The sequence below is a fragment of the Ambystoma mexicanum genome, chromosome 13, assembly GCF_040938575.1.
Source record: "Ambystoma mexicanum isolate Mex_15411 chromosome 13, UKY_AmexF1_1, whole genome shotgun sequence".
In the NCBI taxonomy this organism is placed as follows: domain Eukaryota; kingdom Metazoa; phylum Chordata; class Amphibia; order Caudata; family Ambystomatidae; genus Ambystoma; species Ambystoma mexicanum.
Window position 1 is genome coordinate 115,329,600 of NC_090938.1, and position 24,768 is coordinate 115,354,367.

Below are 24,768 nucleotides of genomic sequence, written 5' to 3' on the forward strand. Positions count from 1 at the left end.
GACCAGAAATCACACATGGGGGGATGGAACTGAGCTCTCTTACTCCCGTGGTGTAAACATTTAGAAAAAGACTGTCCTGAAGAAAGCGGCCCCAACAAACATGACATATTATATATATGACATGTATATATTTAGTTGTGAGGGCAAGTATAGGTTTTGGACACAGACAGAATTTTAAGTTCAACTTACTTTCACAGTCTATCCTTAGTTTTCTTTAGGTATTGTGAGAAATCTGAGGGCGTCCTCACTTCCTTCTCCCTGATATCCTCTGCTCAGGTGGCTTGGAAAGGGCCATCGCTTTTGGATCCCGACCCTGGGGGTGGATATGCGAGGGAGGTTTACCTGGGTGGAGGAGAATTGGGGAATCGAAGGGGATGTCCCTGGGTGAAACGTGCTATCCCCATTACCATTGCACGATAAACCTTCAGTCCCAGCAGCCTTTGTGGGCTATTATCAGTCTTTCCCCTTTTCCTTCTTTCAAGATAACCCCGGAAGATACCATCAATGTATTGACACTAAGAAGAGGTTAAATAGGAAGATGCAGCGAATGTAAACACTTATCAATACGTATCAACCCCCTAAAGTTGTTTCAGAGAAACTTCAGGCCAAAATAGATAAGAAACAACTAAGATTATTGCATAATTCCCTTTAGTCACCCCACTCTATTACTGGGACAAGGAAGCGGCGACTAGGAGTTACACACACTAACATTCAGATACACCACTCTGGGTCCGAGATAAGGAGGAGGCCTGAAAACTATTGCAAGGGTCAAGCATGTCCAGAGAACACCAGTAATTGTGGTCAGGCAATTGGACTCAAGGGTTTACACCTGCAACCTGTTAACAGGTCACAGGTGCACAAAAGGTCGAGTCGCTAGCAAAGAAGGGGAAGCCAGCAGGAGAAATGCCAGGCCGGCAGAGACGGGCGCGAGAGGGGAGAATTCCTGCCCAGAAGGGGACTGTCAAGGAGAGTCCTGCCTGGAGGCCAGGACGCAGCTACTGCAGAGGAGTGTAACGCTCACCTGATTCCCACGGAGGCGCGGGTCTTGGCAGGAGGGTGTCTGTGACTCGAAAAGTGATGTGCAGGACTCGATTGGCTTCTGGGGTCGAACCTCTTCGCACTGTGTGTCGAACTCGAAGAGTGAGGTTTCTGCAGGTGAAAGAATATGGGGGTTAATGGCCTGGGTTGTTGAATGTCCCCCTCTCTCTCTCTCTTCCCAGCTTTTCTGTAGAGCCCCCCCAGGTCAACGTGCTCACCTTAGATAGGTGAATGCTGGGCTCTCCATCTGCGTCTGGTGCAGGGTGCCGTTGCCAGTTCCTTCACTGGTGAAACATTGGCCTCTTGAATTCAGAGGATGGTTACCGTCGTTATCTGCACGAGCGGTGAGTTTCTGAACACCTTTTGTCTTTATAGTCTTTAAATGCGTGGCTCGTTAATATAGAAGACTCTGTATAATGCTTTTCCCTTAAGTATTGCAAGACTTTGGGATGGAAGATGGAGTGAAGCGCCTGGAAATTCGTAATTATGGCAAGCGCTCTTACTGTCTCTTTCCTTGCAGCTTAGTTCGTGTTAAAGAGACGCCGGAGTATTCGCAGGCGTTTTATTGCGACGAGCGCGATGGGCGTGAGTAAATACCTGCTTAATGTCTTTTTCTTTTGTCTTTCAGATGTTGGTTTGCAGCGCCGGAGTCAGCGGAATGTTAGTAAGTTTTAACTAAACTTTGTCTTCACAGGCGGCGATGCAGAATGAAGAAATACGGAATTCACGGCGTGCCGGTAAGTATAACAATGCTTTTGTCTTTGCAGGCGAAGGTGCAGCGTGAAGACACGGCCGCTGCTGATGGATCAGGTGAGAAAGCACTGTGTGTAAAGTTTGTCTTGCTAAACGTTGTTTCTTGTCTTTTGCAGGTGCTGATGTTGACTGGATACAGGAATGGTAAGTATAATTCTTGCAGGTTCAGGATCGAAAGAGGAAAGGCTGGAACAGACTCGGTGAGCGTTCTGCTGCAGATGCAGAATAACACGAAGCACGTTTCATCTATCGGGTGTGGTTTAAATAGCCTTGGAGTGATGAGGCGTCTTCTTCCACGGCCCCGTCTAGGTAAGAAAAGAGTTCCAGTTTCCAGAAGAGTTCCAGTGCTGTATCCAGGGAGTGGAGCTGCCCCACCCAGGTAAGAAAGTAGTTCCTGTTCACAGAGGGCTTCTAAGTGGCTGGTAAATAAGCAGCATGGTCTGCCGCAGGTAAGTCCACCCAAGCACCTTCACACCAATTATGAGCCCGGCGCTTCCAGTGCCGGGACCGATGGTTTTGATAAGCCTGGTGCCACCGGCGCCAGGACAGGGTCCAAAAGGTCCCAGTAGGGACCGGCTGGTGCCTAGGATTAGGGTTAGGGGCCTGCTTCCAAGGACGTTGGGCTGGTCCTGGCTCCTTGGAAACAGTGATCATGACAAGGAGAGACCGTGACGCTGGGGCCCGAGCGGGCCGTGAGAGGGTCGAAGCCACCAGAGTCTCTTCTGCCTTGTGCCCACACCCAGAGCTGTGGGGTGTAGAGGAGGTCCCAGACATGGCCTGCACCCCAGCCCCCCATTTCAAGGTACCAGGGACATACTCGCCGAGATATGTGACGTAGGAGGAACAAATGAACCAACAGAGAGCAATTCTAGGCCTCTGCCCAGTGCCCATCAGAAATGCAATACCCGTCGAAGTGCCTATAACCAGACAGCCATGGGCAGCTCGGTACCCACTGAGACAACCGTACCAGCAGCTGACACAAAATGAAGACTACTTACAAACTGTCCCCGAAGAAACCCAAGGAGTCTTAATGAAGGGTAAATGGTGACGACATAAGAACCTGAACAGTCGTACAGATGAACATAAATGGCGAACGAAAGTTGACATACAAGGCCGAAATGCTAGGAATAATGTTGTAATGGACGTGTAAGAGAAAAGATGTTAATATAAATAAACGTGATGCTTCTCCGAATACTGAGGATTGGTTGCAAGGATTGTGCCTGCTATCCAGGAGAGAGAGGGTGTCCTTTAAAGCAAAGGAGCAACTTGACAAATATGAGAGGATTTGGGGAGCATTTAATGATATCTATGCTTAGTTATCTATTGTAGTCTAGGAGAGGTTTAACAATAATTATTTTTTGTTTATTATTTTATTTTAATTTTTTTGTTTTTATTTTTTTCTTTTCTTCCTTTCTCTCTCATTTAATTTAAATTCTTGATTGTTCTTTATGGATAAAGTTAATATGATGGAATTGCATAAGTATTCTTTGAACATTGTGTTATTGTATTACATTTTGTTGTCAATGTGTAATATTAAATGTATAAATAAAGTTTAAAAAAATAATAATAAATAAATAAACGTAACCAACAAGTGAGATCAACACACGTAACTGACTAAAGTGCCTGTAAATAGGCCTGGAATGCAAGAAGCTAAGAGAATGGTACTGCTTGCAATTCTTAGCAGAAGAATAGAGCGGCATGCGCCAACTATATATCTACCTCAATAAAGCACACTATATAAGTGCGACTCCATTTTGTAAAAGCAGAATTAAGCCCAGGCTGCAAAGGGCTAGCAAGGCCAAGATTCATATTCCAGCCAAAGCCAAAGGGAAGAGCGGAATTGAAACTTAGTGAGAAGTAGCTCTTGCTTGGGAATTCGAGGTCAACCTAAGGAAGGGAGGAGAGCGGCAGCTCCGGAGAATCGAGACTTCAGAGCATAGCAGCCAGCCAGTGAAGGTCGAGATAAAGAGGTCCCAGGCAGGTGGCGAGGCTATGGGAGAATCAAATACACGAATACAAGGAAAATGAAGCAGATTCAAGGTGAACAGACACGTGACCAGCCAAGGGCAAAGAGGTACCAACGTCTGATGTCACCCAGAACCCGAGGATGCCATAACTTTTCCCGATAAGAAGCTACAGTTTCAAGGCCATCCTCAGCCAACTAATTGGCACATAGCCCTAAAGTACTGATTGATGGAAGGGAGGCAGGGTGAATCTTGGGGCACAAGGCACCTGGGTGTCTATTCTGCATGCTGCTAATTAAAGTAGAGATTTATGCCTAGGGGTGTAACCCACCCAATCACAATGGGCCGAATAATCTAGGGTCCTATAGCTGTAGAACCAATTAGACGTTGTGCTTGTAGTGATGTCTATCACGAGTGATGTAGAGGGATGGGCGTAGACGCCCACACGATAGGAGTTATCCCATCCCTACGCTCTGTTATCATATACAGATATAGCACCTATACTTAAGTTACCTTTTCCAACCAATAGAATTGCATGATAAACTTATGAGTGTTGCATGTCAATGATGACGATTTTTGGGTATAACTATTGCTGTCTGATTGAAGAATGGGGAAGTTGAAGCGAGACAGGCGATCGCAACACTGCTGATTTCCATTTGTTTCCCTGTTTTTTGTACTTGTCATTAAACGGACTTCCCTTTGCCAAACCATTGAGTGGTCCTTATTGAATTATGACGGAGTAAGAGAATCCTGCACCCCATCCTCCTCAAGGTGCAGCTATCTCGTTTTAAGGTGCCGGAGGGTTAGCTCTGAATCTCAATGGGCCCCTTCAGAGGTCGCTCCGCCCTCCTGTACAGGGGCACGGAAGGCTCCTGAGTACTGCAGGCTACCGGTAGTGTCCGCAGTGAAGGGCGGAGATACCGGCAAACCACAGCAAAGTTTGTAGAAGTAGAAGGTGAACGCTGCTCACAGAGCTCCAGAGAAGAATGCGACAAGCTGCAGAACATCAGGAACAAGAAGAGAGAAGGCGCCCGGAGGAGCAATCAAGGACCAGTGAGTAAATTGAAGGGAACGTTGGTACCAGAGCACTCCGGGGGGTTGAACTGGGCATATGGTCATGCTGGATGAACTGAAATGTGTGTGCAAGTAATGGTAAACCCAAAGCAAGGTTTTTTTTTTTTTAACACAGAGCAAACTTTGAACTATAAGTGAAGTAACCTGATTATAAAGCAAGCATTATTGAATACCGAACTAAAGGAAAGCTTTGATAAGCCTACAAGTGAAATGAAAGCATGTGTGAAACACACGTAATGAGAACTTAAAGACAAAGAATGAAGCTTTATCAATAAAGTGAAATGCAAGTTGAGCACTTATGAAGATTGTGAAAGCAAGGTAGTGGAAGAGTGAGCACTACAGAGTGAGTTGTGTGGAAGAACTTACTGTGGTAAAGCCAAGAGACTTTCAAGGAGAATCCAAAGTGAATGTGAACCAAACAGGTGTAGTGAGGAAGAGACCTGTGTGGGCAAGAAAACCTAGGGTTATCGTTTGCGTGACCTCTATTCGGTGGACTGTGTTGTCTGACAACGGCGCCAAGACCGAGAATACCCTGTTTGGAAAAACCAAGGAAAGTAAAGGTAAAGAATCTCCACCTGTGAATTAGATTGCTGAAGTGAATGCGAAAGATAGCAATCTGTATAAACGATTGAAGAGCCTGAAGGATTATAAAAGTCCACATGGAACTGGTTTTGAGAATCAAGAGACTTGAACTAATTGTAAGTTTGCAAGATAGAAGAGCTGACGTCTTGAGGAAGGGAAACCCCGAGGCATCGTGAACTGTTTTGTCATTTTTGGTAAAGGAATCCCAATGCCTTTTTTGGAATTGTGTTGTTTTCTTGGGCAATGATGTCAAGCTTGTCGTCAGAAAATGCCTCCCCCGACTCCTCACCTGTGTCGGCGGAGCTAGTGGTAGTCTTGCGTCCTTTCCGGTAATCCTTCTTTTCATGAAGATATGGTCTACCCTGGGAGTTCGCCACCGTGAGCACTTCTGGGACAAGTAGTCCGGTGGCGAATCTGCCGGAATAGCCAAAAGGGGAAAAAGCCGATCAGGCACAAAAAAAACCTGCAGTTGTTCGTAATAGATGGAAAGGGGACCCTGGATGGAACTTCCAGTTAAGTTAAGCCTGAAGACCCCAAAGAGAGTCTCTCGGAAGAAGGATCCAGAAGGCGATGGAAAGAGGAGGAACAATATGGGACGGAGCGCCTCAGCAAGGAAAGTAGGACCCGACAGGAACAGTGGCTGGTCCAGGAGCGGAGGGGCAAAAAAACAAAAGGTAAGAACGGAACCGGGAGGAGAGAACTCTGGAAGAGAGATAGAGAAAAGAGAAAGCCAGTTCCGACTGAATAAAAACTCGGACTGGCGGCGGCCATTTGGGAAAAAACACTAGACCGCAGATTGCGTTTCAGAAGGAACGTAATGTCTCAATAATGGCGCCTGAAGCGCCATCTATTCCACATTCGCCAGGTCCGGCGGATCGTGACAAATGAACCCAACAATCCTTTTGGAAACTGCTTTGAACTTGGGGACGAGAACCCCGAGACTTTGTGAGCAGTGGTGTTGCCTTAGGGAAGGGAACCCTGAGGCCTTTTCAGAGCTGTGTTGTCTTCTTGTGGAAGGGAACCCCAAGGTTATTTGGAACTGCTTTGAACTTGGGGAAGGGGAGTTGGAAAGTTAGCCAAGAGCTGGAAGAAGCTCAGAACTTTATTTGGAACACTATTTCATTTGTTACTGACATCCCTACACATTGTATAGCTTTAGATGTGAGGACAAGTATAGGTTTTGGACACGACTTTTAAGTTGAACTTACTGACTCAGACTATCCTTAGTTTCTTTAGGTAGGGAAATCCCACCTTAACATAGGGCAAGTTAGGCCTTACTGCATCCTGACATTTAAGAAAAATAAACCATTCATTTAGAAAGTTGAATCTGTTGTCTGTGTCTTACTTAATGATGCCTTTACACCCCCTTGATACTTACAAGGAAGGCGTCTCTCCTACTACTCTTTATCTCGCACTTTCACATTAAACAACTGTTGACAATGCCTCTTTATAACATTTGCCTTTCTTTGGCTTATGCAATCTTGGTGGTGGGTAGCCTAACTATGGCCTCTTGCTCACTCTGGGAAAATTGGTTTCAATCTCTCTGCAATGTCATTCCCTTGTTAAATTGCCAATGCGGGCTATATGTTTGCCAAAATATCGCCTCCTCTTTATTTTGGCAATGTGAGTTTATATCTTGCTGCAATATTGTCCCCTTTTTGTTGTGATAGTAAGCGAGTATAACAGCCACGTAACCTTCTTGCATTAGTTTGGTATTCAATATAGTCACTAGCAGTCAGCATTCGATTACGGAGCGTTCCGGGGGTGCCCTAATGCAGGCAAACTCACCGGTCTCTCCACACGCATCTACTCAAACCGCTGCCATGACTTCTTCTGTGAACTCATGAACGTCTGAGAGTCTCGGTCGCTTTCCTGCAGCCTGCACCGCTTGAAAAAGTAGCCTAGCTTGCTCGACCTACACTCCAGTGCTCGCCAGCCACTGGGACCAAGTGCATAATAGGGAGAACTCCTCTCTCCCACGGGACAGCCTGTCAGAATACTGCTTCCCGCTGCGCGGCCTATGCAGCTCAGGACCAAACTCTGCTTCTACAACAGCGGCGGCTCCGGCGGCTTCAGTTTGCTGCTTCTGCTGCTGCAACTGCGACTGACAACTCCTGTTGCTACTCCACATTCCTGTTCTAATGGCCTGTACCTGAGGGGGCCTTATATAGTCAAATGTTTGCTCCGGTGTGGGCCATTGGAACCACTACACTGCACCTTGCAGTTTAGTGTCTCTGGGCTCCTCTTCCTCATTCCAGTACTTAGGGCATTGTGGGACCTGAAGTCCTCCATGTTCTGCTTTCTTTTTGTATCACAAATATAATCTTCAATCTTATTTAATTCACCCTGTTTAGTAAACACCCCTTTTCGGGAAGGATTTTGGAGAAGTTAATAATTTGTTTAGAATTAAGGGGAAATTATATTTATCAAAAGCCAGGTTTTTAATGCTCCAAAGTGGGTCGTTTTTTAAAAGGTAAGCCTTGCTTTAACAACAAGTCATATGATATTCTGGTATCATGGAAATCTCCCCTTCTGGAAACGATAAATACTGCATCTCTCATAATAGAGTCAACCTGCTCCCATGGGGCTCTTCTCCTCCCAGGTGATCCTCCTGGCTAATACCACCCACAGGGTTAGGATCAGGTAGCGGCTGCCTTCACCTGGCCACCTGGGGGGAGACTTTTGGCAGGGTTTTTGTGAGAACTCTGCAGAATTCATCACACTCATGTGGACGAGTAGAGAAGCAATAGAAGACAAAAGGTCAGTGAAAAATTCCGTGGACCTGCAGGGCCAGTGACTGTTACAGGGTAATACAATCATAGTTACCCCATTGTCAGAGAGAAGTTGGAGGAGGAATGAGTTTGTGGTGGAACGGCGGGGATGTCAATCGACAGCTAGCGTGTGGGTCAGAAGTGACAATTGGAGACCGATCCCATGCGAGAGTGAGCATTGGTTGTGAGGAGCCCTGAGGCAGGGAAGCAAGTAGGACTCAACCAGGCACTTAGTGCTCCTCTTGATCCTAAAGGGTGTGAGCGAAGCTGCCAACAGACAGGGAAAGAGAAACAGATTTGTACCAAAGACCTTTCTTTGTTCAGCCATAGAAAGAATTGCCATGTGAATTCGTTTGGACATTTTTAAAGCAATCTCTGCCATGACAATGGAGGGACATGAATGGTGACCTGGGGAACCTTGCAAGCACTTAAAGGTTTCAGTCGATGTCACACAAAGAGACAAATACTTTGGTTTGTTGTTTGTTTAATATGTTCTAATCCTTTAGAAGAAACCCTCACAATTCTAAGACACCTTTGTTGTGGCCAAATAAAAAACAGTTTATAAAACACTATTTTCTTTACGGGTCATGTTGTCCCCTTGTCTTCCTGGCAGAGTGGAGAGAGGAGTAGCACTGAACATCAGAAGGTAGGAGTAGGAGAAAAGGGAACTAAGATTGGACACAAACAAAATGATTACATCAGAGGTAGAGGAAGTAAGGGAAGAGTGTAGAAGCAGCCGATTAAAAGCATGGGAAAACCTTGAAAAGGAGACGAGAGAGGAGGAGTGAGGAGAAGCAGGAGTGAGGAAATGATTTGACAACCAGCATAAAAGGAATGATAAGTAGAAGGAGGGATGGTTGTGGCCCCATCGCTTGGCGAGAGTCAGAGCATGGTGGAAGAACATTACCCAGGGCATGCCCTCGACAGCCTGAATAGGGTTTAGGCCTGACAAACCCCGGGCCCAACCTGATCTTGGAAAAGTTGTTAGAGTCTGACATGTGCACATCTTTATATGACCCAGGACCCAAGGGTGGGTGAGCCTGGTGTAGCCCAAGAAGAATTGTGACATCCTGACCACTTCTACAAAATACAAGCCAGCACTTCAGAATCCAAGAAAGAAGTGTGGAGCGCTTAAGACCCAAAGACTTGCAGTGACTATTTTCCACCAGTAAAGGCAGGGTCTAAGAGAGATAGGGGGGAACTATGGACCTCAATCCGGTAGAGAATTGTGATAAATTTGTGTTTTGTTGCGCTCCAACTAAGTAATCTCATTTAAGCTTAAATCCAGCCCAATCTTTAATGAATTCTACAGAACCTAATATTACCACCTCCCTACCATGAACATCATTCTTAACACAGTTCTGAATTACTCTTATACCTGGCGCAAAGGGAGCTCAGATAAACTAATGAAACCAATCTCCTCTGATTTATCAGAGTTCTGCAGAATACGAGAAAAGAGAACAAAAGAGACTTATACACATTTCACTTCGTAGCTCTTCATTTAGCTTGGTGTGCAACACTCTGGTTGTTAATTAACTGGCCACTTTTACTGAATTGCTGGTAGGTGAATGTTGAAGGCAAGTTTGTTACTGATTAGTCTTTCTCACGCTGAAGAACATCAAAACCTTCCTCTCAAATGCTATATCTTTGTTCTCATTTGAAATGCCTTTACTCACAAGAGAATATGCTGAGATTACTGAGTTGATTTCCACCTCAGAGGAGGAAGATGACAGTGGCCAACCTGGGCAAGGTTATTCTGGATATATTCTGGTACACTTTAAGAAGGATCCTCATATGAGCCAGGAAAGTATAATCCCACTGGCCCTCCCAATACCTGAATTAGATTTTGCCAGGGCCTGCCAGAAAGCTGGTCCAAACATAAGCATTGGTGTGGATTGTTCCGAGTGCAGACACAAGAAAGGTTTTAGTTGTTGTAACCAAGGTGTTTTATTCAATAACCATGGCATATTGTGTGTTGGGTAAGTGGGGACAGAGAACATAACTTCCATGGCTAAAGGTAGTAGGAGATAACTAAACAAAGGCTTAAGTTCAGCTGTATGATAGTTCTCGTATGTCTTTGACACTTCACACTTGAACAGGCACAATAATCTAGTTGTGAGTTGGAAAACTCAAGAACAAAGGTTACAAAGAAAGGTCACTCACAGTAGTCCCAACATAATTAGTAGGCAAACTCTTCAGTAGAACAATCATGAGCAAAAGGAAAGCTGCTAACAAAATTCTTAGCTTGGGCTCGTCCTGGTCCAAATACACGCCCCAATGAAGCATCTTGGGCTTTCTTCAGTATGGACCCTCCCAGGTAAAGAAGCCATGTGTTTTGCAAAGACTTAGGTGCTCCTACAGTAGAAGGTAGATATTTACCAACACCGGTATGGTATCCCTAAATTTTAGATATGTGCTAGGGTGGGTCTTTCTCATCTGACCACCTCTCTGTTCTATGGTCTTGATCCCTGGCACACTCCATTCCTTGCTACTCCTAACATAGCTTTCCTGCCCCTCTGAACATGCACCAGCCTCCAGAGTTGTCCTTGACCGACCTGGTCTGCTGGAACCTGCATGTTCCTAATGGCTATGGAGGTCACACATGCTCCTCCCACTTCCTCAAGAGTAAGTATATATCCCCCTCTAGCCAAGTGGTAACACTGTCATTTCTTCCTCTCCAACTGGGGATAACTCCCACTTTCTCCTCTCTCTTTAGTAATCTCACAATACTCACACTCTAGATGGAACCCACCCTCCTCCTCCAATGCAATCCCTTCATGATGACACACCTCCTTCTCCAATATGACTTTCTCCAGATATACCCTCCTCCTCCTGTACAAACTCTTCTTATGATAACTCTCCTTCACCAATGTAATTCTCTCTAGATGACAACCCACCACCACCAATATAGCTTCCTCTTGAGGACAAACCTTCTCCATCACTATGGCTGTTTCTTCCAGCCTCCAGCTACCCCTTCCAACCTCTTTCCTCCTCAATATACATTCTGTTTGGGAATTTCCTCCAAACACATTCCTCCTACTTCTTCTTGAGTACCCCATCCTCTTAGACTGAACAGACTGGCTTTCATAGTCTGTTCTCCCCTCCCCTTGTATGGTGCTTACGGACATGCATTGCACCTGTGTTGTGTAGGCTGGACGGGCAAGTGAGTGGGCCATGTACCTGTGTTTATGTAGGTTGAAAAGGGTTTGGCCTGAGGTTACATCGAGACCTGACGCTTTCTTGGATTTCAAAATGGTCTTCAACATGTGGGCTATCTCCTTCCATTCACACTTGAACCTTGCAAGCATGGCCTGCTTTGAACTGTATCCCTCTGTAGCCCCATCATGTAAATCAGCAATCAGGAAACATTTAATTTAATTTAAACTTTAATGTGATATAGTATGAAAGAAAATTCAAACTTTACACATAATAACTATTTGTTTGTTAATAACAATAACAATAGCATTAAGAATAATGAACACATAATAATCAACAAATGATATAAGAATTTTTAGATACACAGATAATAATATATCAAATTTTCAAAATAAAATATAAGAATCAAGAATAAACAGTATTACCATCTTTACCTCAAGTGCCAAGTAAACCTAAACCTATTGAGCAATGCTATACATAGTTACAAGTCTAATCGCATCCAGATCATGGAATAGACAGATGTTTATAGTATGCCAGTAACAAGTCCCATGGTGGCATGCCTTACTTCGCCTTACGGTGCATACATTATTCAAATCAAGGGGCCCAGCTTTAGTTCAATTTTTTGCCATATGCTATAGAGGGCTATGAACAAGTGCATGTTGCAGGTGTTAGTACAATACAGCCAGAATGACATTTCACTAATAGTTTGAATATTATAAACAAACTCAGCAAGATATAATGTTATTGTACTGGTTAATGTCAGGCATTCCGTAACGAGATGTTTGGCTGTCTCCAAGCATTCAGGTGATTTGCAAAGGCGAAAAATTTGCTCATGGACAGGAATATTTTCCCTAGGTCCCTGGTTACATAAAGTGGGTAGTTGTTCCAGTCTGAACAGGATGATAAAACGCTGAGCCTTTCCGTCAGACAGAGGTTCAAATATGCTTGATGTTTCATAAAAGTGTACAATCTGTACTTAATGAATTGGTAGCTCTTCAGAGTGCTCAGGTGTGCAAAATTCTCAAGCCAGTCCCAAAGGTCCACCCTTTTCCCGAGTGCGTTTTGGACTTCCTTAGTATATACTACCCCTCTATGTACCCAACCTATGTCAGCAAAGAATTCTGACATCAATTTGAATAGGGGTGAGGTGGTATATTTTTTGGTCACTTCCTGGTGTATCACAGACAGTAGGGGATTAGAGCAACCACTAGTCATCTTTAGAAAGAGTCCGGCTCTCTTTTTGAGGACAATTGCTTTCAGTGATGGGAGGCCCTTTTCAAGTCTTATTAAAGCCTTAGACACGCCTGGAGACAATCCTAGTATCCTACGCCAAAATGTGTCTTCCATCACTTGAAGCCAGGCTAAATCAAATGAAAGAAGAGCCTCAAGACCATAAGTGATCATGGGGACAAACACTTGGATATAGAGGTGACGTGTCCCCCAGAGCGTATAGCCGCCCTGCTTATTGGAGAACGCAGCAATCAGTGCAGTGGCTTGCGCTGCCCTGATTTTGTGTCCTTGTCTGCAGTGCCGGTAGTCGCCTTTTGGCTCAATTTCAATTCTGAGGTAGCGATAAGAGTGCATAAGGTATGATGATTTTACCCACCATCAAGTTAACTCGGGAAGCCCTTTTACCAGTAAATCTGAGTACTTTGGTTTTGTCTAAGTTGATAGACCATTCAGGCTAGCGTATTCCCACAAAGTGGTAGCAGAGCGCCGAAGCCCACTAATGGTGTTATCAAATACAACCAAATCATCGGCGTATGCAAGTACATTGCATGGCGCCTCACCTATTTTAGGAGGGCAGTTGTCAATTTCAGCCAGTACTGCGGGAATGTCATATACATAGAGGTTGTAAATCAGGGGTGCTGTGACACATCCCTGCTTTACCCCTCTGTTTTGGGGCACCTTTTTGGTCATATTGCCTTCCTGATTTAGCCTAAGACGGGTCGTGGTGTTTTGGTGCAAAAGTCTCAGGTAATACAAGAGGCCTCCCGAACATCCCATTGATTTGAGTTTCAACCATAGTCTATCTCTAGGGATGGAATCAAAGGCAGCCTTAAAGTAGATGTATAGAGCATACAATGGAGGCTGCCCCTTAGAGAGTGCCCGAGTGCGGAATATATCCTTCACCATAAGGTTATGTGATGTGGAGAAGTCCCTCCGAAATCCACACTGGAATTTACTGAGTATGTTATTCTCATCAGCCCATTTCTGTACTTCGCTTAACAATAATGAAGCGAAAAGTTTACCTGTGATATCCAGCATAGAGAGGAGCCTATAGTTGTTGGGATCGGCAGGGTTACCCTTTTTAAAGATGGGGATAAGAATGGCTGATTGCCAAGATTGAGGGATTCTCCCCTGCACTAAGATCTTTTTAAAGAGTACGGTGAATAACTCCGCCCAAAATTCAGGGTAATTCATAATAACCACATTAGCTAACCCATTAGGTCCAGGGGCTCTTGAGGACTTAAGAGCTTTTATTTTATTCAGAATGATCCTGGGGGTTACTTCAAAAGGCGGGGAAAAAGGGGCCCTATTCGAGGATGAAATATGCAAATTGGTCACCCCTACATTACGTCCTTCCAAGTATTTTATCCAAGTCTCCTCACTAATGGGATTGACAAGTTGGGCTTTACCATTCTTCCTAGTCTCATTCAATAGAGACCAGATGCTACGGGAGTCCCTAGAGCAGATAGTCTGCACCAGGCTTTGATAGGCACAATTTCTCTTAGCATTCTTTATGTACTTAAGCTAGTTCTGAAGCAGATTTTGGCTTTTCTGACTCTCTTGCAGTAAAGAGCTGATGGTAGGTTCAAGCTCTTTATGCTACGCATTTCAGCTCTGAGCCCTCTCTTGGCATCTCTAATTTCTTTGTTGTAAGGGCGACTAACACCCTCAGTTCTTATCATGTGGCCCATTATAGCCACAGCATGCTTTCCCGAGAAAGCCTGAATCCAGTCTTCAATGGCATTGATGGACATGGTGTTAAAGTCCAAAAAGCCTGCAGGAGAGGTGCATTTGAGGGCTTCCGTAGCTGACCGAATATTTTTTTCCGACCATATAATTCTCGACCCTGTGCTATTAATGCTAATAGTACCAATATTCGATGTAGGAATAGAATGGCTAGGTAAGTGAAGAAAACATTGGAGCATCGAATGGTCACTCCAGTTGTTACTGATCACTTTCATATCGGTGACTTTCGTTAGCATTTCGGGGCACATTAATATATAATCCAGAGTGCTGGAAGCTGAGCCATTAGTCCAGGTATGTTTCCCTGGCCTATCCCCGGGCGTACGGCCATTGATCATCTCAAGATCCCAGTGAGCAAACAATTGCAACCAACCCAGCCCCTCTGTCTCTCTTTTCTCGTGGGTTATGAGGCATGTTGTGCTAAGCTTCACATTAGATGATGTGTAGCCCTCACCTGTCATGTGGCAGTTGAAGTCACCTATGACCACCACTGCCGCATTACCAGGTTTCAATGTCCAAGATGCCAATAGGTCCTGCAGTGCTTCTTGTAAAGGTTCTGCTATGCTTGTTCCTGGTGGATTATAAAGGTTAACAAGGAGAAACCTAAGAGAGCAGCTTTTCTCTTCATGTTCAACCTCTACTGCCATAAGGTAGTCTTCAACATCACAATGCACCCTGCGAGAGACTACAGTATTTGCTACCCCAATGAGTAGGACACCAAAAGGGTGGCCCATTGTACCCAGTTTAGCAAAAGATTGATGCACCACAAAACCATCCCAAAGCAGAGGATCCGTTGCCCAGGTCTCTTGGAGACAAATGCAGCTATGTTTAGACAGAAGATCAACAGAGCCCTCCGTTCTCAATAAGTGGGCAAAGCCTCTGCAGTTCCATGTGAGAAGGGAAAAGGCTCATTGATTCTGTAAGGCCCCCGGGAGGGATTCCAGCAGCCATTTTGTGACTTGTTGTACTTCGGCGAGTTCAAGGTTTTTCACTTCTGTAGGTTTGGGGCAAATAGACACAGGGTCAGGAACAGCTATGCCAACATGGGCAATATTAGGATCAATTTCGTTCGGGTCCACATCGATGGCGACATCAACAGTCCTAAGTTCCTCTTTATATTTCCTGATCAGTCGCGCTGTAGATAGAAAAGTGCAATGTAAAGCAGAAACGTTGGGGTTAGGTCCACTCAAAGGCTCAATGAACAGAAAATCGTCAGATTTCAATACTCAGAGTTGAAGAATGGAGTAAAGTCTGACCACTAGCTCCGATCGCGCAAGCCAAGTATTTTTACCGCTCTGGTATAAGTTCTTAATAAAGCAGATGCGATTTTCATTGGTGTCTTTGGAGTCACACCCCGATTCGAGAGGTACAGGTGACGGTGAGATTCCCTGATGTGCAGACGCTGTAGGTTGCTCAGTGCCTACAAGTAGGCTGAGTTCAGAATCCGGAACCAAGTCTATCACAGGGTCCTCATCGGGGACAGGGCTAATAGTCATTTCTCCCGGCACGACAGCCAGAGAGGGAGCCTTTAGTCATTGACACCCGTGCGGCTGATCTAGCTAGTCTCTTTTTAGCCTTTTTTGAGCGATTGTCCAGCCCTGTCGGTGGCACGACAGAAGGCGGTAAGGCACTTGTTTTAGCTTTGTTGTTTTTGAGTGCTTTCCTCGACAGTCTGCGTTGCTTCTGTGAATAGAAGACAAAAGGGCTTTGTACCGTCTCCAGGCCACGAACATTATCCAGGGTTCCTTCATGGTTTTCAGTGCTGATGGCGGGTTCTGATACTGCAACTACCGCTTCTTCAATATTGTCCTGATCATTGTCTTCTTCCGCAATGTGCAAGGCGTCAAATAAATTAGCTTCAGCCTCTTCGCGGAGCTGGTCCTTCTGTTCAAGTGCCATGGTAAGAATGTTAGTATTGGTCAAAATGCGGCCTGACATTTGCAATAGGATCTTAAGCGCAAATTGAAGAGCAGCAACTGATGATTGGAGCTCGGCAACCTCGGTTAGTCCGAGAGGTTGGCATTCTAAGTCGTCATCCTGTTTATCAGGTGCATCCTCCATTGATGCCATTGCTAAATTAGGTGATGCAGACAAGCGTCCACTGCTTCTAACAGAGTTATGAAGACCTGGCGGAGTGCTCATGTTGCTAACGCTATGGGATAGAGAGCCACTAGCAATCGTCAGTGGCAGTTGTGAGGACATCCCTCTCTGAATATTTAAACACAGATCCGAGAGAGAATTGTTGTCAATATCATCAAAGTTGGTGGTATTCAATGAGATACTGCCGCTAGGGCCAGGGACAACGGTTTCCTCAATGGTAGTTGAGTTTATGTCCGGAGGAGGATTTACTGGAAAAAATTCAGTGATAGCACCATGGTCAACTGGCTTGGCATATTTTGCATTCTTCTTGGGTTTAACAATCTTCATAACAGACTCCATGTTCTCCTTAGAGGATAAAGCCTTCGATTTCCACAGGTTGTAATTCGAACAGGGGGATCTTTTCCCCTGTTGCATGTCAGCAAAAGGTAGACGGTAAGGTCCACCAAGATTGTCTACTCAATGGTCAGAGAGGCACTCTCCAATGCTGTATTAAAAAGCAGATGCGTAGGTATGAGGTTATCAGGAGAAAGTAGTTATTCACTACAACAACTAGGGAGAAGGAGGGGGGTAAGACACTGTCCACAGGAGCCAACCCGGTAGTTACTCTCACCAGGGAGCCAAAGGGTTAATAGGGGAACAGAATGCTAAGCTGCCCAGGATCAAAGGCCTAATCCCACAGTCTCCTGGGCATTTAGTCTAAAGACCCAATTGGCTATAGCAAGTGACCTGGTCCACCCTACTCTAGCACAGCAGTCAGGGACCGTGGTACTAGAACAGGGACCCACACTCCTCCCAAACGGCCCAACGCTAAAGATGGTTGTACAAAGCGGCGTGGGGACGCTATGTGTCAAGCCGCACCTCAATGTAACGCAATACGTTATAAGAGGCCGCCTCCGACACGAGCTCACTATAGTCACAAGCTCACTATAGTCACCTGCACCAGTAACCATACCTCAGTGCCATTGTATAGAAAGTAACTAGGCAGAGTTAATTTAGTTATTCTGATTGCTCCAATGCTATACAAGTATCAACCGGAGATGTAACAAAAGAGTTGCCAGGTAATACAGGCTCTTTGATAAGAGCTTTACTGTGTCACAGTGTCCGCAAGATGCACAGGCAACACGGAGGTGGCAGCGGCAGCTTCAGGAAGCGAGTGGTGCCCCCGACGATCCCGTCAGCAGGAGGGTCAGCAGATTGGGTCAGCAGTTTGGAGTCCGCTGCTCAGCCACTCAGTCGCTCGTAGCCGCACACATCCACACAGCCGTAACGCAGCCGCAACGCCACTAGCTCGCACAGAGGATTTCCGGATTAGAGAAAGGGACCTAGCGAATGCCGAGAGCTGTCAAGCCGCACCTCAGAGAGCCGTTACACACGCAGGCTCAGTCAGGCCGCTTCCGACAAACGGAAACATTTTGGTAAGCAAAGGAAGTTGTTTGTTTTTATTCGAAAGCTTTCATAGTTGGCAAATTGCAACATTGGAATTCCAGTGATAAAACAGGAGCAGGATAACAATGCTTATTTGTTTTGTCCAGAGCCAACACATTTGACTATGAACTACAAAAATGGGGGCTGATAGTGCTGTTACCGTGCTCGTATTGCGATAGTAATTCTGCCAGTGAATGATATATTTATGACACCCTAAATTAAGAATAGAAGATATCACAGGGGTTTGCAACCTGTGACTCTACAGATTTTTTGGACTATGACTCCCCTGATCACTTCCCTTTCACTATGCTGGCTAGGGCTGATGGAAGTTGTAGTCCAAAATAAGCTGGAGAGTAAACATTTGCAGACCACTGTAGAAGATGTCCTTTTTTGGGGCCACAGCTTCCTAAGACCAATTGAAAATAAAACATTTCTGTGGTAAAATTGTAGACTTTGGGACCTGACTCATCTGCTCACTCTCACACTTACTTGCTTACTTCTGACCTTCAGCGGTGACCCATAGTATATCGAATCAGTACAGCTATGTTGTCAATGTTTGATTAAAAGTTCTACATTAGTTCCTTTCAGAATTACCAAAAGTTATCAGCTAATAATGAGTCACTTTATTTTTGTTGCATTTAGATAATCGAATGAATCATCAGGTAACTACTCACACTTAAACTGCAAACTTCTTCTACTTACAGGATTTTTTCGGCGGAGTATCACCAAGAATGCAGTGTATAGGTGCAAAAGCGGAGGGCACTGCGAAATGGACATGTATATGCGAAGAAAGTGCCAGGAGTGTCGACTTAAGAAGTGCCGGGCAATGGGAATGCTTGCAGAATGTAAGAAATCATCTGGTATTTGATTTTTTCATTTACCCTTCTCTACGAGGTGCCTGTATGTCTTTCTATGTACTTAATCATTCACCATGTAGATGGTAAATGCATAGTTGATACAAGTACGAGTCAACCACTTATATAGGAGCTACGGCTTGATAAGCTCAAAAAGAAGTAATCAGCATTATCTTTCATCAAATTTTGTTTTATCTTTATTGAAATTCTGTACATTACCAGTTTACAATTACTAAATGTATTTTAGTAAATTACTATATATATTTTGTGCATTTCATCTATCACACGTATAGTGCACACATCACTTGATAAAATGTAAATTGAACATTTTCACATGTTTGTACAACAATCAAAACACAACTAGACAGAACCACTAGTAAAATCTGTCTCCATATCCTACTGTTCTCTCCTATTTAATTTAATGCAATATTATGTTGAGGGATTTTGGTAAGTTCAGTTCTATCAGCAACATATGTTTCTGTTGTTTAATTGTTTCTCGATATTGCGTAGGTTCGCATTACTCATTTTCTGAATAAAGGCACCCGTACATACAGTGATTTGTGTGCAAGAAAACACTATATTAAATCACCAGATACTATTTTCTTCTGATTGAATACATCCAACCTCTGCATAAAGGAGCTCAACTGTTGTTTTTTTTCTCAACTGTTTTTCCAACACAAGGACCAATCCCTTTCCCGCCCCCCAAAACTTGTATTTAACATATTGTGGGAAATTGTATGAATACAGAATATGCAATTCGTAAAGCCATAATGGCAGGATTCACAGAGTGCCATGTACCATGCGTGTTGAAACAAAGCCTCCAACCTTCGACCCCCACAACCTTGAAATACCTTCAAAGGAGCAGTCTGCAGTACCTGCCGGGCGAACTGCTGCAGTGTGTTTTCACTTTCTACTGCTTGGAGGCGTGTGCCGTGCGGCATTGATCCTATAAACATTCTCCCCCGCGAAGCGGACCGCGAAGGGAGTGACAAGGGAGCAATCTGCAGTACCTGCCGGGGCGAACGGCTGCAGTGTGTTTTCACTTTCTACTGCTTGGAGGCGTGTGCCGTGCAGCATTGATCCTATAAATATTCTCCCCTGCGAAGTGGACCGCGAAGGGAGTGACAAGGGAGCAGTCTGCAGTACCTGCCGAGTGAACTGCTACAGTGTGCTTTCACTTTCTAGTTCTTGGAGGCGTGCGCTTGGAGGCGTGTGCCGTGCAGCATTGATCCTATAAACATTCTCCCCCGCGAAGCGGACCGCGAAGGGAGTGACAAGGGAGCAATCTGCAGTACCTGCCGGGTGAACTGCTGCATTGTGTTTTCACTTTCTACTGCTTGGAGACGTGCACTTGGAGGCGTGTGCCGTGCGGCATTGATCTTATAAACATTCACCCCCGCGAAGCGGACTGCGAAGGGAGTGAAAAGGGAGCAGTCTGCAGTACCTGCCGGGCGAACTGCTGCAGTGTGTTTTCACTTTCTACTGCTTGGAGACGTGTGCCGTGCGGCATTGATCCTATAAACATTCTCCCCCGCGAAGCGGACCGTGAAGGGAGTGACAAGGGAGCAATCTGCAGTACCTGCCGGGTGAACTGCTGCATTGTGTTTTCACTTTCTACTGCTTGGAGACGTGCACTTGGAGGCGTGTGCCGTGCGGCATTGATCTTATAAACATTCACCCCCGCGAAGCGGACTGCGAAGGGAGTGAAAAGGGAGCAGTCTGCAGTACCTGCCGGGCAAACGGCTGCAGTGTGTTTTCACTTTCTACTGCTTGGAGGCGTGTGCCGTGCAGCATTGATCCGATAAATATTCTCCCCTGCGAAGTGGACCGCGAAGGGAGTGACAAGGGAGCAGTCTGCAGTACCTGCCGAGTGAACTGCTACAGTGTGCTTTCACTTTCTACTTCTTGGAGGCGTGCGCTTGGAGGCGTGTGCTGTGCGGCATTGATCTTATAAACATTCTCCCCCGCGAAGCGGACCGCAAAGGGAGTGATAAGGGAGCAGTCTGCAGTCCGCGGGACCGAGGGCCGTGCCGTGCAGCATTGACTATCAGGTACTGTGCCCCTTTGATCTTTTCGGTCTGCGGATCAGCCGGTCTACGCTTTGAACAACACTTGTACTTGGGCTGACGTTACTAGTGAGTTCCGCACATTCCATTTCTCCGGCGGAGATTTTTACTGATTGAACTCTTCTTCTCGCAGCCTGCTTGACGCTCCTCTCCTATGTGCATAGTGTTTACTTAAGTAATTTTGACCCTGGATTGCCGCATATGACTTGTTAGCTTTAAATCACCCTAGCTAAACCCTGCTTAGTGGTGATAGCGGCACCGGGTGGTGCAAGGCCCTTACTGCGGAGAGCTAGAGTTGCTACATACATAATATCCCACACTTTCATCCACCACATCGGGGTGATCGGCCCCTCCATCGATTTCCAGTTTCGGGCAATGGTCAGCTTAACCTCACGGGGATCCATTGGTAGTGTCAAACCTGTGATGTCTTTGATCTTGGACAGTACTTCCTTCCAAAAGAGAACCACCTTCCCACACGTCCACACCAAGTGATGAAGAGAACCAACTGAAGCACACCCACGCCAGCTGACATCCTTGCCCACCTGTTGGCCCAAATGAACCTGAGGATCTTTCTCTGTAATGTGCAGAGCTCTCAGTCTGGGAGCCTGACAGGCAACGCCAATCAGAGATAAAGTAACCGAGGAATTACATTCATCTTAACTGTAAAAATCCTGCCAAACCAGGTTATTTCCTGCCACCCACCCCATCTTAACTAAATCCTCAGACAACTCCTGAAACAAAGGTGGGAAATTACAACGATAGACCTCAGAGACCTTATTGAGAATTTGCGCACGCAGATAGGGGATAGACTCTCGAGACCATTGTATCAGGGCCAAGGCACCCACCGGGGATCGGTCCTGAGGCTGTAAGGAGACATCCAACCCATGAGATTTGTCATAATTGACCTTGAAACCTGAAACCAGGCCAAAATCTGTCAGTACACCCAACACCTCAGCGAGGGAGATGCAGGGGTTCTGCAGGGATAGCAGAAGGTCATCTCCGTAGAGAGAAATCTGATAGCTCACCCGCCCCTACCGCAATACCTTCAATGGATGCGTTTTTTTTGCCTAATGTGACAAGTCAACGGCTCCATGCTCAGAGCAAACATCAGCAGAGGCAATGGGCAGCCCTTTCTTGTACCCCTAGCTATCGACAGACCGGATGAGAGCCGCCCATCAACCCGGAGGGAGGTCGGCTGATTCTGATAGATGGCCATAACCCATTTGATGAACCCTGGACCAAAACCAAAGTGAATCAGGACCCCTGGAGATACCCTCGGTCCACCCCGTCAAAAGCCTTATGGGCATTGAGCATGATTATCTCCACATCTGCCCCCGAAAGCTGCCCCACCTCCAATAGGTTCAGGACCAGTCGCACGTAGTCATGGGTGCTGTGCCCCGTAATGAACCCTGTCTGATCACTGTATAAAATTCTTGGAAGAACTTCCATCAAGCGGTGCGCTAGAATTTTAGAGAATATCTTCAAGTCTATGTTGGTGAGCATGATGGGCGATATGAGTCGCAACCCACCAAGTCCTTTCCGGGTTTAGGGATCAGGCCAGTAGTTGAGATACCCACAGAGGGAGGGAGCCGTCATAGCCGTCACCAAAAAATAATTCTTATAAAAAAGGAGCCGTAAATCTGTCTGGACTAGGAGCCTTATTTTTCATGTCTTGATAGCCCATTCAACTTCACCCAGCAGGATCGCTACCTTCAAAGCCACCCGTTCCCCAACCGACAGTTTCTGCAAACCCACACTCCAAGAAACAAGCTTGGTCATCAGCCGGGCTGGCCTCCTCCCAAAACACTGCCCTAAATAAGCCTCAAATATCCCCAATTTGTCAGGTCCACCCTGCAGCACCACACCCTGAGCATCCCGCCAAATTGTATTTCGGTTTTGAAGTTTCCTCAATTTGGCTACCAGTAGGCGATTAGCTTGATTCCCATTTGCGTAATAATACTGACTGGTCTTGACCATTACCTGGGCTGTCCTATCTGCTAGCTGTTCTAGTTTTTTACGCGCTACTCTGTGTGCGGGAGGCTGCATGCATCCCCTCCCTTTTGTACTCACACTCTCCCTCCTTTACCTCCCCTTCAGCCCAGCCGGAATATCTGCCGCTCCCGGGTATAGGCTGCGGATTTGCTAATTAACTCCCCCCTGACTACTGCCTTCATGGCATACCAGACAATCTCCAGAGGAGGATCCGAGGGATTATTCTCCTGAAAATAGTTGGTTATTACTTCACCTATCTCACGTCACTATACCGGGTATCTCAGTACCGGGTCACCCCATTTCCATGGGCGGCTGACCTTCTCCAGTCTTCCCACAATTGACAAGGTAAGCGATACCAGAGCATGATCTGAGGTCGCCCTTGTACCTATTTCCACCCTTGCCTTTGTGACATGAAAATGCGATAGGAACCAATATAAGATCTAATCTGGAAAAGCCCCTGTGAACATGCAAATTAAAAGAGAAGTCCTTCTCCTCACAATGGAATAACCTCCAGGCATCCACCAGACCCAATTCCCGAAGGAGAGACGCAAAAGACATGGCCTGCTTAAAGTCCAGCCTGGTAGCAGGCAAAGTCTTGTCCAACAAAGGGTTGGTCACCAGTTGGAAATGGCCCCCCCATCAAAACATGCCCCTCCACAAAGAAAAGTGCATGTAAGAGAAAGTCCTCAAGAAAAACATCCAGTCCTGAATTAGGGGCATACATGGATATCAACGTGACCATGCGTTCCCAAAGCAGGCCTTTGACACACACATACCTCCCTGTGGGTCTCGTAAGACCTGAACCATGGCTAAAGGAATCGGCCTCCACCAGCAATATGACCACCCCCTGCTTCTTTTCACACCCCGAGCCGAAGAACTGTCGCAGGAATGCCCAGGTGCGCAGCCGTTTCTCGACCTGCGTGAGCAGGTGAGTTTCCTGCAAAAAACAGATGTATCCCCCAATTTCCTTAGTACCAATTACCTTTTCATCTGGGAGTTCAGCCCCTGCACATTCTACGTACCCAAGTGGATATGATCCTCCCTCCCCAGGTCTGCTGTTTCATCAGCCATGGTTCTTTCTACCAAATAGGCTGTTCCCCCCTCCACCTCCCGCTCGCAGGTGTTAACCCATGTATAGTGCATATCCAACACCAATCCCACAGCAAACATTTGCAACCTACCCCCTCCACACCCCTCCATCCAAACATTAAACATTTCAAAACCATAAGTATAGAATAGTCGACCTAAAAGCCAGTATGGGATCCTGACATTGGAGGGCAACATAACACACCCTCAAACCGTACCTCCATTCTCCCGACCCCACTCCAAGAGGCTCCAACCCGACCCCTTGCAACTTTTAACATAGGCCATAAGAACCACCCACCAAAGCAATCATAACCACTGACACCAGCCAGAGTGGCTACAAAAACAAATTAAGGTTTTCCGGACCGGTCCTTTCACCTTCCTCCCTCTGGCCACTTACATTTCTGTGATCCATCCTTTTTGGGAGCTGCAGTCGCCCCCGCTCTCCAACCGCTCCACAACCGCACCATCAACCACATCCCATCCCTCAGCAGGCTCTCCGCTTCCTTCAACGATCAAACCAACCATCGCCTCCCTTGATATGAGGAATTGAATGCAGAAGGAATCCCGACCTGTAAGATACCTCCCTACTGTACAGTCATTCATTTAGCGGCTGCAGTGCTCTCCGTTTTACCAGAGTAGTGGATGCCAAGTCTTGATAGAGAGAGACATGTTATGGAAGGCAATTGTCAGCGAGGATCTAACCGCAGACATTATGCGTTCCTTCAGCTTAAAAAGTCCACTCAAGAACAATTCGATAGCTGAGTCTGCAGCAGGAAGGTCCCTGATGAAGTGAAAGAGATCCGCCACAAAGTCTGGAAGCTCGTCATCTCGCACTACTGAAATGATGCCACGTAATCCGAACGTTGTTCCTGCAGGAGCAATTCTCCCTGTTCTCCTGTTCATTCTCAAAGGCATCACAAAGCATCTCCAGGGC

General features: G+C 46.0%; 1 protein-coding gene across 1 annotated transcript in view; it reads left to right on the forward strand.

Moving 5' to 3' along the window:
* The window catches only part of LOC138520956 (bile acid receptor-like), a 304,029-nt gene that overhangs the window by 188,320 nt on the left and 90,941 nt on the right, over positions 1-24,768 (forward strand). Inside the window, exon 4 of the mRNA XM_069633415.1 lies at positions 18,541-18,681. Coding sequence (XP_069489516.1) covers positions 18,541-18,681 — 141 coding nt within the window. The remainder of the gene's footprint in view (positions 1-18,540; positions 18,682-24,768) is intronic.